Source organism: Neofelis nebulosa, chromosome 7 (assembly GCF_028018385.1).
Source record: "Neofelis nebulosa isolate mNeoNeb1 chromosome 7, mNeoNeb1.pri, whole genome shotgun sequence".
NCBI classification, from domain to species: domain Eukaryota; kingdom Metazoa; phylum Chordata; class Mammalia; order Carnivora; family Felidae; genus Neofelis; species Neofelis nebulosa.
The window spans coordinates 122,636,393-122,653,578 of record NC_080788.1 but is presented as its reverse complement, the minus strand read 5'-3'; the positions used below and the strand labels follow the sequence as shown (position 1 = coordinate 122,653,578).

Genomic DNA, 17,186 nt, shown 5'->3' with positions numbered 1-17,186 from the left:
AAAAATAAAAATAAAATAAAAACAAAATGGGGGTCCTGGGTGGCTCAGTCGGTTAAGCATCCGACTTCGGCTCAGGTCATGATCTTGCGGTTCGTGAGTTCAAGCTCTGCATCAGGTTGTGTGCTGACAGCTCGGAGCCTGGAGTCTGCTTCGGATTCTGTGTCTCCCTCTCCGTCTTCCCTCCCCCACTCATACTCTGTCTCTCTCTCTCAAAAATAAACGTTAAAAATAAAAATGAAACAGGTCTCCCCTGGCTCAGTTCATGGAGCATGTGACTCCTGATCTCGGAGCTGTGAGTTCGAGCCCCATATCAGGTGTAGAGATTACTTAAATAAATAAACAAACAAAATGTAAAACAAAACAAAATAATACTAAAAGCAAGTATTTTTTACTTCATGTTTTTGTTGGCCATTTGTATGTCTTCTTTGGAAAAATGTTTATCTGATGAATGTCTTTTAAAGACTCCAAATCTAAAAATCTACCACCTTTTTTAGACCGTGACTAGAAAGACTTAAGTGCAATAAGGAGATGATAATATGTGATCTTTTTTTTTAGAAGATGTATTAGATGTGCTAACAAATAATATTTCTAGTCTAATAGTAGAGTCATGCAACCCACTAGTTAGTGCACATCAAAACTTGCTGACTTGACTGTGACACTGATTTCAAGGGGCAGCATGTGAGTTGCAAAAGAAGCTGCAATGCTAGGTAATTATGGTACCTTCCTGTAGGCCGATGTTGCATTGCCCTGGAGCATTCTACATTGCCCAAGTTGTGTAATAAAAACATGTGGTTCTCACTCTCCCCAACTCCCTTTTTGGGGGAATAATTCATAAAGAGGGAATCTAAAGTTCAAGTCCTCTGCTTGTAAACATTTTCAGTTATTAATGATTTCTTCTTTCCAGTATGGCCTTAAAGACACTGAAAAGGGGTTACTGTGTTTTTTTTTTTCTTGTGAGCACTTGCCCATTTCCATTGAGCTCTCGACCTTCAGGTCTTTTTATAAATAAGAACAAAGCATGTACCCAATAAAGTGCATTATAGGAAAAAATAATTGCTAACAGATTATTTTTGTAACCACTATTTACAAACTGACCAGATGGCCACAGACCAAAGTCTGTCTGATCAGTTTTCTTTCTTTTTTTTTTTTTTTTAATTTTTTTTTTTTAACGTTTTATTTATTTTTGAGACAGAGAGACAGAACATGAACGGGGGAGGGGCAGAGAGAGAGGGAGACACAGAATCGGAAGCAGGCTCCAGGCTCTGAGCCATCAGCCCAGAGCCCGACGCGGGGCTTGAACTCATGGATCGGATCGCGAGACCTGAGCCGAAGTCGGCCGCTTAACCAACTGAGCCACCCAGGCGCCCCTGTCTGATCAGTTTTCTAACCAGGGAAGTTCTGAATCCAGCTTCTTCACTCGCTTCTCCACATGCCTGGACACAATTTATCCTTTTCCCAAGTACTTGCAGAAGAACTTACTTGTTTGGCTGCTACTTTGCTGACTGGGTCAGGAAGCCACTGCAGCTCAGGTAGAGGCAGCTGTGGCCCATGTGGTCAAATGGCCTAGTGGGGTATGGAGAGGCCTCTAGTCTTGTGTGACTGCCAGAAACGCTGCTGTTTGTACCCAGTGCTGCATGGACAGAGCCTGGTGTTGAGGGAAACCATTTTTAGTATCCTGCTGGTCACTGAAATTTTTCTGGTATGTTGTAATGGTAAAAGATGTGACTCAAAATGAAGATATTAGCATTACGAATATTTATGCTCTGAATAACATTACATTAACAATCACAAAGTGAAACTGCAGACTTTAACAAGGAACAATAGTCAGAAAATAACTAATGGTAAAAGGCTTTAAATAATCTCAGCCTACAACAGGACAATTAGATAAAAGGTAAGAATATGGAAGTCTTGGGGCTCCTGGGTGGCTGACTCAGTTAAGCGTCCGACTTTGGCTCAGGTCATGATCTCATGGCTCGTGAGTTCAAGCCCCGCATCAGGCTCTGTGCTAACAACTCAGAGCCTGGAGCCCACTTCAGATTCTGTGTTTCCCTCTCTCTCTGCCCCTCGCCTGCTCATGCTCTGTCTCTCTCTCCTTCAAAAATAAACATTAAAAAAAAATTTTTAAGAATATGGAAGTCTTCAGTATATGTATTATGGTAAATCTGATTGGTACATATCAAACTCTGAATATTGAAAGTAGAGCAAAGACATCTTTTTAAGTATTCATGGAAAATTCTTAAGAATTAGACCACCATTGGGGCACCTGGGTGGCTCAGTCAGTTAAGCGTCCAACTTTGGCTCAGATCATGATCTCACGGCCCGTGAGTTCGAGCCCCATGTTGGGCTCTGTGCTGACAGCTCAGAGCCTGGAGCCTGCTTTAGATTCTGTGTCTCCCCTTCTCTCTGCCCCTCCCCCACTCATGCTCTGTCTGTCTGTCTTTCAAAAATGAATAAACATTTAAAAAAAAAGACCATCATAAAAACCTCAGTAAATCTCAAACAGTAGAAGTTGTACAGCCTTTCTCTGATCACACGTTCAATAAAAATAGAAATTAAAAACAAAACATTATCATCTGGAGATTTGGAAATTTTCAAGCAACTTTTGAATCAAAGGTGAAATTTAAGAAAAATTGCAGAATATCTAGAAAATAATAATAACAAAAGTGCCGTATTGGTGGAGTATGGCTAAAACAGTGTTCAATGGAAAGTTCGTAGAATTCTGTAGAATATTTAGAATCACAGAATTATATTAATAGAGAAGAAAAAAGTATGTAAATTACATTCAACTCAAGAAGTGAGAAAAAAGAACAAATAAAGAGAGCAGAAGATAAATGGGAGCAATTTAGGTAACAAAAATAGTGGAATAAAATCTAGAGTTGTTTGGGCAAAAATCAGCTGTCAGTTAGGTGAGTCCATTAGCTAACCTATTTTCAAAGGGCAGGGAAAGGAGCAAGTGAAGGTATCCAGATGCAGAAAAATTAATAGGATTACAAGGGGGTTCTTGGCCCAGCTAAGTGCAAAAGAAATTAAAACTTACAGGGCATATATTAATTTGAGAAAATGTAATTTAGTAAAACTGATTACAGAGAAGAAAGAGAATCTAAATAGGGAAGAAATACATAAAATTCTCAGAGATGCAGTCCCATGAAAACACTAGGCTCAGATTGATAGAATATTATCAAATCTTTAAAGAATTTGTAAAATCATTATTATTTAAATTACTACAGTGCACAGAGGAAGAAAGGGGCCAATTATTTTTATGCAACAAGTATTTGACACCGATACCTGACCATTACACACAACCATAGACGCTAATATTCTCCACTTATGAAAATTGATGCAAAAAATTTTAAATAGATCACGAGACAATCTAGCAGCACAGTGAAAGAGCAGTATACTGTGACCAAATGGAGTTTATCAGAAATATAAAGATTATTTGATATTGAGAAATCTATTAATATAACATACTAATATATATGAAATCTACTAAAACATATGAAATGTGTGTCATCCTATAGATGTCAAAGAGACTTAAAATTCAACATCTATTCTAGATTATTTTTTAATTATTTTTAAAATATTTTTTATGTTTATTTTCGAGAGAGAGAGAGCAGGGGAGGGGCAGAGAGAGAGGGGGACAAAGGATCTAAAGTGGGCTCTGTGCTGACAGCAGCCCAACACGGGACTCGAACTCATGAACTGCAAGGTCATGACCTGAGCCTAAGTTGGACTCAACCGACTGAGCCACCCAGGCACCCCTATTCTAGATACTTTTTAAAAGACCACCCCCCCCGCCCTAAAATTAAGGAAAAACTAGATACAGGCGTACTTTGTTTTATTGTGCTTCACTTTAAAGAGCTTCACTATTGCTCTTTTGCAGACATTGTGTTCTTTTTACAATTTGAAGGTTTGTGACAAACTTGCAATGAGCAAGTCTGTCAGCACCATTTTTCCAACACCCATTTGCTCACTTTGTGTCTGTGTCACATTTTGATAGTTTCTGCAATATTTCAAGTTTTTTCATTATTACTATATTTGTTACGGTAATCTGTGATCAATGATCTTTGATGTTATTATTGGAGTTGTTTTGGAGGGTCAAGAACCACTCCCATATAAGATGCCAAACTTAATTGATAAATGTTTTGTGTGTTCTGACTGCTCTACCGACCAGCCATTTCCCTGTCCTTCTCCCTCTCCTTAGGCCTCCCTGTTCCCTGAGACACAACAATAGTGAAGTTAGGCCAATTAGTAACCCTACAATGGCCTTTAAATGCTCAAGTGAAAGGAAGAATCATATGTCTCTTACTAAATCAAAAGCTAGAAATGATTAAACTTAGTGAGGAAGGCATGTTAAAAGCTGAGACAGGCAAAAGCTAGGCATCTTGCCTCAAATAGTTAGCCAAGTTGTGAATGCTAAGGAAAAGTCCTTGAAGGAAATGAAAAGTGCTACTCCAGGGAACCTGTGAATGATAAGAAAGCACAACAGCCTTCCTACTGATATGGATGGAAAAAAAGTATTAATGGTCTGGATAGAAAATCAACGTGGCCACATTTCCTTAAGCCAAGGCCTAGTCCAGAGGAAGGCCCTAACTTTCTCCAATTCTGTGAAGGTTGAGTGGTGAGGAAAATAACAAAAGCAGAGTTTGAAGCTAGCAGGGGTTGGTTCTTGAGGTTTAAGGAAAGAAGCCGTCTCCATCACATGAAAGTGCAAGATGAAGCCTGCAGTTCTCGAGAAGATCCAGCTAAGATAGTTAATGAGGGTGGCTACACTTAACAGATTTCCAGTGTAGACAAAACAGCCTTCTATTGGAAGAAGATGCCATCTGGAACTTTCATAGCTAGAGAGGAGAAATCACTGCCTGGCTTCAAAGCTTCGAAGAACAGACTGAATGCCTTGTTAGGGGCTAACACAGCTGGTGACTTTAAGTTAAAGCCAGTGCTCATTTACCAGTCCAAAAATCCTAGAACCCTTAAGAATTATGCTAAATCAACTCTGCCTGTGCTCTGTAAGTGGCACAACAAAGCCTGGATGACAGCACATCTGTTTACAATGTGATACACTAAATATTTTAAGCCCACTGTTGAGAGCTACTGCTCAGAAAAAATGATTCTTTCCAAAATATTACTGCTCACTGACAATGCACGTGGTCACCCAAGACTCTGATGGAACTGCACAGCAAGATTAATGTTGTTTTCGTGCCTGCCAACACAGGATCCATTGTGAAGCTTATAGATCAAGGAATGATTTCAGCTTTCAAGTTTTATTATTGAAGAAATATACTTTGTAAAACTGTAGCTGCCATAGGTAGTGATTCCTCTGATGGATCTGGGCCAAGTAAACTGAAACCTTTTAGAAAGGATTCCTTTTCACTAAGAACATTTGTGATTCATTAGAAGAGGTCAGAATACTAACATTAATTAACAGAGCTTGGAAGTTGATTCCAGCCCTCAGGGATGACTTTGAGGGGTTTGAGACTTCAGTGGAGGAAGTCACTACAGATGGGGTGGAAACAGCAGGAAAACTAGAATTAGAAAGAAGTGGACCCTGAAGGGGCCCCTGGGTGGCTCAGTCGGTTAAGTGTTTGACTTCAGCTCAGGTCATGATCTCACGGTTTGTGAGTTCAAACCCCGCATCGGGCTCTGTGCTAACAGCTCAGAGCGTGGAGCCTGCTTTGGATTCTGTGTCTCCTTTCTCTGTGTCCCTCCCCATCTTGTGCTCGTGCTCTCTCTTGCTCTCTCTTGCTCTCTCTCTCTCTCAAAAGTAAGTAAATAAACATTAAGAAAAATTAAAAAAAGAAGTGGAGCTTGAAGATAGGACTGAATTGCTGCAATCTCATGATCAAACTTTAACTTATGAGGAGTTGCTTCTTATGGATGAGCAAAGAAAGTGGTTTCTTGAGATGGAATCTACTCCTGGTGAAGATGCTGTGAAGACTGTTGACATCACAAGATTTAGAATATTCCTTGAACTTAGTTGATAAAGCAGCAGGAGGGTGTGAGAGTGTTGACTCCAGTGTTGAAAGAAGTTCTGTGGGAACAAGGTCTATCAAACAGCATCATGCTACAGAGAAATCGTTTGTAGCCACCACCCTGATCAGTCATCAGCCATTGACATTGAGGCAAGACCCTCCACCAGCAAGAAGATTATGACTTGCTGAAAGCTCATGTGATGGTTAGCAGTTTTTAGCAATAGAATATTTTTTAATTAAGGTATCTACATTGTTTTTTTTAGACATAATGCTGTTGCACATTTAAAATATAGTACAGTATAAACATAACTTTTATTTGCACTCTGTTGTGGTGGTCTGGAACCGAACCCGCCATATCTTTGAGGTATGCCTATAATATCTTTGAGGTATGCCTGTAATCTCTTACACCATTAAAATAATCTTGGTCAGTCGGAGTGTGTGGCGGCAGCCTGCACGGCAGAGGTCAGGAGCAGGAGGAGGGAATGGAGCCACTGCAGGCCTGAAAATTAAAAACGATACCAAAACCAAACCACAGCATTTAGCTCAGCTCCAAAAATCAGCATCTTGCTTAAAAGAAGACAACTGTAGTAGCATCCGTGTCAGTCAGGAGTAAGACAAGGATGGTCACTGTCATTATTCAACTGTGTTCAGAGATTCCAGCCAACAGAATTAGAAAATAGGGGTGTCTGGGTGGCTCAGTTGGCTAAGTGTCCGACTCTTGATTTCAGCTCAGCTCATGATCTCGCTATTTGTCAGTGCACAGCCTGCTTGGGATTCTCTCTCTCCCTATCTCTCTGCCCCTCCCTTGTTTGTGCGTGCACGCACTCTCTCAAAAATAAACTTAGAGTAAGATTTATTTAATACCCTTTTTACAGCTTTGTTGTATTGAAATTCATATACCATAAAATCCACCCATTTAAGGTGTATAACTCAGTGGCTTTATTCAGAATTGTGTGACCATCATGACAGTCTAATTGTAGAACATTTTCATCACTCGTGAAAGGAACCCCTATATCTGTGAGCTGTCATTTTCCACTCTTCTTCCCCTTGTGAAAAATTCATTAAACATGGCCATATGGGTGTCTGGACACTCCATTCTATTCCATTCATCTATGTCTATCCTTATGCCAGCACCACACTGTCTGGATGATTTTGGCTTTGTATAAGTTTGAAATAGGGAAGTGTACGTCCTGTAACTCTGTCATCTTCCAGGTTATTTTGTCTATTCTGGGTCCTTTTCATTTCTATATGAATTTTAGGGTAGGTATGTCCATTTTTGCACAGAAGCTAGCTGGGATTGTGATAGATTTCTACAAATCTGTAGGTTAGTTTGGGAAGTATGGCATTTAAATAATGTCTGATGATCACTGAATATGAATGTCTTTCCATTTATTTAGCATTTCTTCCCATGTTTTGTAGTTTCCAGTGTGTAAGTCTTAACACTTTTGTGAAATTTAGTACTATCTATCATATTCATTTTGATATCGTAAATAAATAGAAACGTTTTCTTCATTTCGTTTTTGGATTTTTACTGCTAATGTATAGAAATGCAATTTTTGTATATTGAGCTTGTATGTTGCAGTCTTGAGAACTCATTTATTCGAATAGTTTTTTAGTGGATTTCTGAATATTTCCTGTATATAAGATTAAGTCATCGTGCACACAGAAACAGCATTACTGCTTCCATTTTAATCTGGATGCCTTTTATTTCTTCTTTCCCATGATTGCCCTGGCTAGGCCTCGTTAATGTTGATTGGTTAAAGTGGACATCCTTGTCCTGTTCCTGACCGTAGAGGTAGAGCTTTCAATCTTTCACCATTAAGTGTGATGTGAGCCCTGGAGTTTTTGTGGGTTCCCTTTATCTAGTTGGAGATGTTCTCTTCTGTGCCTAGTTTTTAATGTGTCCGTTTTTTTTGGTTTTTTTTTTCATAAAGCGTGTTGAATTTTGCCAAATGTTTTTTTCTGTGTGTGCTCAGATGGTCATGTGGTTTTTGTCCTTCAGTATTCTATTAATATGATGTATTACATTAATTGATTTTCAGATGTTAAACCAACTTTACATTCCTAAGATAAATTGTAACTGGTCATAGTATGTAATCATTTTTATATTTTGCTGGATTTGGTTTGTTAATATAATGTTCTTTTGGTGCTCTGAAACTTAATTTCCAACGTTGGGAAGATGGGGGTTTCCCTCCCACACCAACAATTCAATTCTATTCTGACACCATCTGCCCAGAGATAGCATCAGATTCCACAGGTTAAATAAAGGTTCAGTCCTGGAAGACTGCCCCCTTCCCCAACTTCAGACACCAGTCACAAGCCCAGCCTGTGCTTCTGACAAACTGTAGGTTCCAACAACCCCCTCCATGGACTTTAGATGCCAGTCATAAGTCCAGGATGTTACCTGTACTTGCTGACCAACTGACTATTATAAATCAGAGGTTTCCATGACCCTCTCCTTCCTCGGCTTTAATTAATTTGCTGTAATGGCTCACAGAACTCAGAGAAACATTTTACTCACTAGACTACTGGTTTATTATAAAAGGATAAAAGTCAGGAACAGCCAGCCAGATGAAGAGATGCATAGGGCAAGGTATTTGGGAAGCTTCCATGCCCTCTCTAGGCATGCCATTCTCTCCAAATCTCCACGGTATTCACCAGCCTGGAAGCTCTCTGACAAACTTTATTACGTAGGCAGGGTTGATTAGATCATGGGCCATTGGTGATTCAAGCTCCAGCCCCGCTCCCTTCAGGGAATTGGGACAGAGAGTACCAACCCTCTAATAACAGGTTGGTTTTTCTGGTAACCAGCTCCCATCTTCCAGTGCTTCCCAAAAGTCACCTCACAATATAACAAAAGACACCTTTATCACGCTCATCTCAGGATATTCAAAGGGTTTGGGGAGCCATGAGCCAGGAACTGTGGACGAGGCCGAGTAAATATTTCTTATAAATCACAGTATCACAGTCATTGAGGAATTTTGCATGTACATTCACAGGGGATATTCTGTAGTTTTCTTTGTGATGTCTTTGTCTAATTTTGATTAACTTAGTAACACCTTATAGCATGAGTTGGGAAGTATCCCATCTTGTTATTTGCAAGTGTTTGTGAAGGATATGTATTACTTTAAATGTTTGGCAGAATTCATTAGCGAAGCCATCTAGTCCTAGACTTTTCTTCGTGGGTAGTTTTAAAATTACTAATTCAATTTCTTTCCTTACAGGCTATTCAGATTTTCTATTTTTTCTTGAATCAGTTTACATAGTTTGTGTCTTTTTAGAAATTTGTCCATTTCATCTGAGTTCTCTCATTTGTTGGTTGTAAGCAGTTGTTTACAGTATTCTCATGATTTAAAGATTTCTATAAGATTGGTAGCGGTGGCCCTTCTTTCATTCCTGGTTTTAGTAATGAGTCTTTTTTTTTCTTGGTCATTCTAGCTAAGGGTTTGTCAGTTTTATTTATCCTTGTATCCTGTTGTCTTAATCAGTTTGGGCTATTATAACAAAATGCCACAGCCTGGATGGTTTATAAACAATAGAAATTTATTTCTCACAATTCTGAAGGCTCGAAGTACAAGATCAGGGTGCCAGCATGGTCTAGTTCTGGTGAGGGCCCTCTTCTGGGTTGCTGAGTGCTGACTTCTTGTGTCCTTACATGGTGGAAAGCAGGTGAGGGAACTCTCTGGGATTCCTTTTATAGGAGCATTACTTCCATGCATGAGGGCTCCACCCTCATGACCTAATTACCTCCAAAAGGCCCACCTCCAAATACCATCTCATTGGGGATTAGGACTGCAACATACTTTGGGGAGATACACTCAGTCTATAACACCTATTAATGTCAGTAGGCTCTGTAATAATATCCCCTCTTTCTTTTAAATTTTTTTTTTAACGTTTATTTATTTTTGAGACAGAGAGAGACAGAGCATGAACAGGGGAGGAGCAGAGAGAGAGGGAGACACAGAATCTGAAACAGGCTCCAGGCTCTGAGCTGTCAGCACAGAGCCCAACACGGGGCTCGAACTCACAGACTGTGAGATCATGACCTGAGCCGAAGTCGGACGCTTAACCGACCAAGCCACCCAGGCGCCCCTATCCCCTCTTTCTTAACTGATGTTGGATATGTATCTTTTTTCTTTATGTGTGTGTACATATTTATGTGTATTTAAGAGTTTATACATACATGTTATATGGTATATGCACATATATGTATGAGCACATACGTGTATATACACATAACAGATGGTGTGTGATAGAAAATCTCTGAAGGAATATACCAGGAATTTGGTAACATTGGTTGCTTCTCGAGAGGGAAATTGGCAGGAGTCCCAGAGTGGGAGGGAAACTTTTCACTGATATTTTTCTCTACATTTTGATTTTTATACCATGTTACTCTATTACCTATTCTAAAGAATAACTTTAAATAAATTATTTGAAGAGGGGCTGAGCCAAGGAAGAAATGTCTGTGTTTAAGGACTCTGTCTGCCTTCCTGGGTTCTTGACTTTGGTCCATTGTTACTATCTCCCATCACCTTCTATTTCTCCTTTTCCCTTTTGGAGTCCGGTGAAGGATCTGAGAAAGATTTCAGGGTGCAAGGTTCTGCCCTTCTTAACTGTATGTGAAGAATAAAACCTTTTTTCTCTGGTCTTCTACAGAGCGACCTGCCGGCTGGGCTGAGTCTGTCCTTGAGGAAGACACATTGGAGCCTGAGCCTGTCTTGCCCAGGTGATCTTCCTTCCAATTCCCCTCAGCTTGCTTATTAGCCCCTGAGTGTATGAGATTCTCATTGGCTCTCCTGAGGCTGATTGAGGGGGACACTTTTTGCTGAGCTCTCTCTTTTCCTAAGATGTGCTAAGCTTTGGAGGCGCTGGTGTGCAGAGGCCAGAGGTGACTCACTTAAGTTCTTGCAGACAAAGAGCCCATGCACTTTTCCTGAGGGAGTAAGGCTTCACAGAAAAATTTGCTGCTCTCCCCCGCCCCCTGCCCCCCCCCACCCCCCCCCACCCCCCCGGACAGGGGCACATTAGGTATACATACTTTACCAGGTAATAAGAGGAGAGTTGGGGGGTGGGGTGAGGAAAGTCAGGGGGACTGAGTATAAATGTGTCTGTTTCTAGGCTAATTTTAGCTAAGACCATCTGCCTCTTATTAGCATGGGAAGTAATTTGCTGAGATGGAGTTATTTGGGATCGTCCCTTAAAAAACTTTATAAAACCCACAGAGAAAGTGACTTTGAGAAACGTTCAATGTTTGTTGACCGACATCTTCTCCTTCATCCCTGTAGGACTGTAGGTACCATCCAGCACTGTCTTCACCTGACCTCGGTATATACTCATTTCCTGCCCCAGCATGGCCGCCCAGAGGTCACCACAATGCCCTTGGGTCTTGGAACAACAGTGGATTACATCTTCTTCTCAGCTGAGTCCTGTGAGAACAGGAACAGAACTGGTAAGCCTGGTGGGTCCTGGGTTCATAGAAGCCACCCTCAAAAGTCCCTGGGAACAGCTGATAGTAGGTCAGGCGTTTGGTCACATGGCTTGGGCTACTGGGACCTGACTCGCAATGTAGCAGATTTCTTTTTTTTTTTTTTTTTTTTTTAATTTATTTTTGGGACAGAGAGACAGAGCATGAACGGGGGAGGGGTAGAGAGAGAGGGAGACACAGAATCGGAAACAGGCTCCAGGCTCCGAGCCATCAGCCCAGAGCCTGACGCGGGGCTCGAACTCACGGACTGCGAGATCGTGACCTGGCTGAAGTCGGACGCTTAACCGACTGCGCCACCCAGGCGCCCCGCAAAGTAGCAGATTTCATACCTAACCTGGCACTGGTCGTCCTCATCATAATTCCCTTAGGCCATTTGCCTGCCTTTTCTTTTTGCAGCATTAGAGAGAGGTGGGCAGACCAGCCCCACCTCTATTTAAGAGGTAAAAATAGAGCACCAGGAGGTAAGTGGATTTTGAACAAGGCAGCCATTTAGTGAGGGGCTTGGTTAAGTTAGAGATCCTATTTCTTATTTCTTTCCCTGATAACCAGCAGACAGTGTAGCAGTCTGTCAACCCCATGCTTATCTTATTTAAAGCAAGTCTTTTAAATGTTGGAATTGGTTGCCTATGTTGAAAAATCAGATTTTATGTAGAAAATCTGGATTTCCAACTTTTCTTGGAAAATCTGAAGATTTGGTAAATGCTGAGCCTGGGCATACGTTCTCCATTTGCCGCAGTTTCCCTGAACCCACCTTATTTCATTCATTGATGTATCACAGAGTATCTGAGAAAGTGAGGCCTCAGCCACAGGCAGCAGGGGAAGTGAGGGAGGGTGGGGCATCAAGGGGATGCAGCCTCCCTGTGTAGCTCCCGCAGGCCCCAGCCATCCCCATGCAGTGACCTGTGGCTGCTTTCTCCACTGGCTTCTGCTTTGTGCCCCAGATCGCAGGCTGTGTCAAGATGGGACTCTCAAACTTCTGGGCCGTCTCTCCCTCCTCTCTGAAGAGATTCTCTGGGCTGCCAACGGCTTACCCAACCCCTTCTGCTCTTCAGACCACCTCTGCCTGCTGGCCAGCTTTGGGATGCAAGTCATCGCCCCATGACGGGGCTCCCAGGGGAAGAGAGCTTCTCTTCTGGAAGAGCTCACTGGATCAGAGACTGTGGAAATACCCCATGCTTTTGGAAACTTAGATCCAAGAAACTTCCGTCCCCTCCCCTCCCTTCCCCTCCCCTGTTACCTTTTTCCTATGGTTAGATTTTCTCCAGGCCTGTCCACGTTCTCTGCCTGTGGTCCCTGCCCACCCCAACCTCTTCCTAATCCTGTGCCGCATACTCAGTGGCCCTGGGAGAGGCCGAAGGGGAGATCCCCCTTCCTTCCATGTATCCAGTGCTCCCCCTTGATTTTTAATTACCAGGGTTGTGGGAGCTATTGATCTCATTGGTTATTTGCTTTCAGGCTGTTTCTTGATGGTATCTTCGAACCCAGTCTTCTTCCTGCCTTCCTGACCTCTGGGCCCAGCCCTCTTGCCAGGCCCGTATAACATGTGAGATGTGCGTAGTGTGCATGTGTGTCCTCTCGGGGTGGGACTGCTCTGTACGGCGTGCCTGCCTCTGATCAGCCCACTTTCCACATGGGGGCTGTCAGCCTAGGGGCAGGTCGAGAGCATGACCTGGCTGCTGTGTGTTGCCAGGCAGCAGCAGGAGCATGGGCCCTTCTCCCCTTTTATCTTGTGTGTCTCATTAGGCGTTCATCATGCCAACCAGGGCATCCTCATCATCTGGGCTCTGGGAAAGAATGGGCCACACAGCCTGGAGCAGTGGATTCAGGGATGTGCTGCCTGCCCCAGCTGCCTCTGAGCCTCCAACCCAGAGCTCCCCACAGGCCTGGCATGCTTTCTCTAGGGCTTGTCTCTTTCCCCAGGCTGCTGTGAGAAAGGCAAAAGTTTGAACCCCTGTATGGAGTCAGTGGGCTGGAATAGTAGTTTGAGGTTTAAAAGGATGAGAAAGAACCTTCAAGAAACTCTTGTCTTGCTGGACTCTGCCCCCTGCGGAACTGGGGCAAGGGTGGGAGTCCTGGTAGGGGAAAGAGCAGGCAGGCTGTGCAGCTGCCTCAGCTGGGACCCAAGACCTCAGGGACTTGTTCTCTTCCTCTGCATACCTCAGAAGCAGTTTTCTGTTCCTTTCCTCCCACCTCTTTTTACCTCCTTCCCTCCCCCATTCCTTTCCATTTTGTTCTAGAAAAGCCAGGTATTTAGCTCAGGCCAAACCCTCTCTTCAGAAGGTGGCCTTGGGCAAAGCCTGTCCAAGAACTCAAGGTGGCAGTGTTTTAGGGTTTGTTCCTGCTGGCAAGACCTCAGCTGCTCATTGCCAGTGTTGCCCCTCTACCACAGGGCTACCCTGGCCCATTCATGGCCTTGCCCTGACCCCCCTGTGTCACCTGCATGCCTTAATCTTTCATAGCTGGGGTACAGCCTAGGTGTTACCGGGCCAGCTGGTCCTCCCAGAGTAGCTGCTGGTCCTTGCATACTGGCCTTGCTGTTGCCCTGCTTGGCCTTCGGAATGGGACTGAAGGGAGTACCTGAGCGGCTAGATGGCTAGAGTTAGGGACAGTTAGCCAGAGGTTCTCTCCCTTTTTTTTTTTTTTTTTTTTTTGAAAGCCAAAGACCCAGCTTGAATTCTGCTGCTGTGTTCATGGTTATAAGCTTTCTGTGCCTAGGTACTGGGGAATTTATCTGTGCGTGTATATTTCTGAACATTGTTTCCTGGGTACTGGGCATGTGCCTGTCTGAGCCCCAGGCCCACTTGTCCACACCCCACCCATCATTCACTCTGTCTCTCCCCGGGTGCCTCCTGAGATGGTCTTAAGTCAGTGCCCTATTGGTTGTCAGGACTATGGCCTATCACTGTTCTCTTCTGCCAGGAAATGCGGTTTAAACGGCTCAAGATGGCAGAGGGCAGGAGTTTTTAGATTATCTTTTCCTTGTTTTCTTATTTGTTTCTGTTTTGGAATTGAAGTGGGGGTTTTAAGTGGTCATTTAAGCTCTCTTTTCCAAATAAAGGTTTACCATTTCCCCCCTGCTGTTGGTCATTTGTTCGGATCCTGAAGGGCAGGGGAGGATGGGGGAGAAGGTCTGGAGAGTGAGGTGGCCAAGAGGAAGAGACATCCTGGGCTGGGCTCTCGGGTCCTGAATCTCAACCGGAGAAAGGTGTAATCGTCCTGTGATAACTGACACGTATTCCCGCTGCTTTGAGGCCTGGGACGAGCAGGGCTTGAAGAAACCTCGTTCCCTGCCTTTTGTTGGGGTCTAGTTCTCTTCTCCCTCCTCACCAAGCTAGAGAACAGCTCTTTCGGCTTCTTTCATTCCCATTCCATCTGCTACTACCATACCCCTGGTCCACATGCATTTCAGGAGGGTCTGTGCCGAACGTGGGGTGAGAAGTATTTTCCTGGTCAAAGCCACAGCCGCTGTGTGAGGCATGACGTGTGTGGCAGTTGCTACTTGCTGAGTGTCTGTTTCTGGTCATCTCTTTTGCACTGTGGAACCAGAGCTGGACTGTGGGCCATCTGTTGCTGGAAAGGTTTCCTTCCCGGGCCTCACTCTGCTGGTACTTTCGTTTTCCTCCAGCTCCCTTGTGCAGCAGGTCCATGAAGCCCACATGGCCACGTGAAACCCTGAAACCAGGTGTGGCTTCCTGCCTTACCTCAATGGAATTCCAGACCCCACACCTCTGAATCAGCCTGTGAGCATCTGAATTATTTAAAGTTACCTGGTGCTTCTGTTGAACCACCCGGGTTGGGATCCAGTTGAAAGAAAACAGCCAGGGATAAGGAACACTACTTGTCACGTTGGCCTGATCATTTGGTGACTGTGGGTAAGTTAAGCCCTTGTGTTTCAAAATCTTGCTGAAATGGGAATTAAAGTAATAATCCTTGGAAGCTTGTGAGGAATTGTCGGCTCTGGAATAGTGGTGTTGGGCTTTGGCAAGCAAGGGACTAAGACTTGCAGAGTGTCACTGGCTGGAGCTGAGGGTGGGTAGTTCTCCCCGATCTGGCTGCGTGGTTTGCCCAGAGGTGAGGAGTTCTTTCACAGCTCCAGGCTTTGAGGTGCATGCCCAGAGACCCTTTCCAGCCTGGAGGGCTTCCTGAGTCGCGTAACATTTGCACAGACTTTTAGTAAGTTTAAGCAGTGCTTCCACACCCACTGTCCACAGACGATAGTACCACGCGGTGGCAGGTGCAGCTGTTCCTACGTTACCTTATTTACATCTGAGGAAACGGAATTCCCAAATTCCTTGACTCCCCAAACTCCTCAGAACCACAGCCTTTCCTGGGGTAGGAGAGACAGGTTATCTTGTAAGGCGGACACATGGGGGTGAAGGAGAAATGACTGACCAGCCTGCTGCTGCTGCTGCTGCTGCTGGTTTTTGTCTTTAAACTTTTTCTCTCCAGTTCTTGCCCTGGTGTAGCAACTAATTGAAGGGTTACTTTTGATTGGTTATGTAATGTGTGGTGTGGCCTCCCTTTTCCTAGGAGTTGGAGGGGCCCACCTCCTCTAGCTTCCACCCAAGGAGAGTGGACCTGCGGCCCCAACACTTCCAGACTCATCCTGGTGTGCCTTTCCCCTCTGTTTCTTCCCTCCTGAGCAAATGCATGAAAACAAAATTGTTCCAGGCAAGGACCAGCCAGACAAGAGAGCCTGGTAGGGTGTAGATGTGGCCCCACTTAGAAGAATGGGAACTGAATGTGTTTCTAAGGGGATTCTGCCTCCTGCCCCATCCCTCCTCAGTTCCTCTGCCCCCGAGGCCTCACACAGCTGTGGAGAGAAGAGTGGCATCTCTACACTTAAATTTAAATTCTGGGAGGTTGTCTTTCCCATGACCAAGCCCTTTCTTGTTGGGACTTAGAGGAAGTGCACATCCCCAGAGAACTGTTCCTTCAGCCGACCTGAGGTGGCCCATCTCCACCACCTGCCAAGCCTCAGCAGTGGGTCCCCTAACCCACTTGGCAAACACTGAAGACTATCTGGGCCAGTTGGCTTGGGCCTTGGTATGATCACCTCTTGTCACCATTGCCCTCCACAGTAGCAGTCAAGAGGTCAGATCCTGGTAGATGGCGATGACAGGGCTTTCAACCTCTTCGTGTTCAGGGCTCCAAGAAGTGCCACCTGCATCCAAAAGTCCAACACAAATTAGTCATGTGCCTAAATGAGGCTGGGACCTGCTGAGAGCCTGAAAGAAACAGGGCGGTAGGAAATGAGGTAACCCCCCAGCCCCCGTAAGCTGGGCCCTGATCCTCCTGGAAGTCCACGATGACATTTACCTCTGTGTCAATTCTAAGCAGTGTCCACAGTGAGCCTGTTGGACTCATGACAGACTGGCCACAGCACTGACCCAGCCCTCATTTGTACATGAGCAATCCAGGGGCTCTCTGTGTATTAGCCCGTGTCGCTGAAGTCTATCCACAGGTCCTTTACTTGGTATCTTAGGTGGACATGAATGTGTACATTTTAATGTTGCCTTTGGGTAAAGGTGTACAATCCATGTTATTCACAGATTCTGGTTACCTCTTTTGAAAGGTCTTTTTTTGGTATCCTTTAAATTGGACTTAAATGAACCTGTAAGTAACAAAATAGCCTCTATTGGATGGTCTACAGTCTAAGATGTTCATGGATTGAGCAGACTGCTTCTTCTCTTCCCAGGTGCCACGCCTCACCACCATGCCACTGAAAGTGA

General features: G+C 44.0%; 1 protein-coding gene across 4 annotated transcripts in view; it reads left to right on the top strand.

Annotated features, from left to right (window-relative positions):
* ANGEL1 (angel homolog 1) overlaps positions 1-14,527 on the top strand; it is a 39,372-nt gene extending 24,845 nt beyond the window's left edge. For all 4 annotated transcript variants that reach the window (XM_058739775.1, XM_058739776.1, XM_058739779.1 and 1 more), the window contains 3 exons: positions 10,626-10,695; positions 11,255-11,418; positions 12,396-14,527. In XM_058739775.1, the coding sequence (XP_058595758.1) occupies positions 10,626-10,695; positions 11,255-11,418; positions 12,396-12,556 (395 nt within the window). In that variant the 3' untranslated portion in view covers positions 12,557-14,527. The remainder of the gene's footprint in view (positions 1-10,625; positions 10,696-11,254; positions 11,419-12,395) is intronic.
* Positions 14,528-17,186: the final 2,659 nt, after the last annotated feature.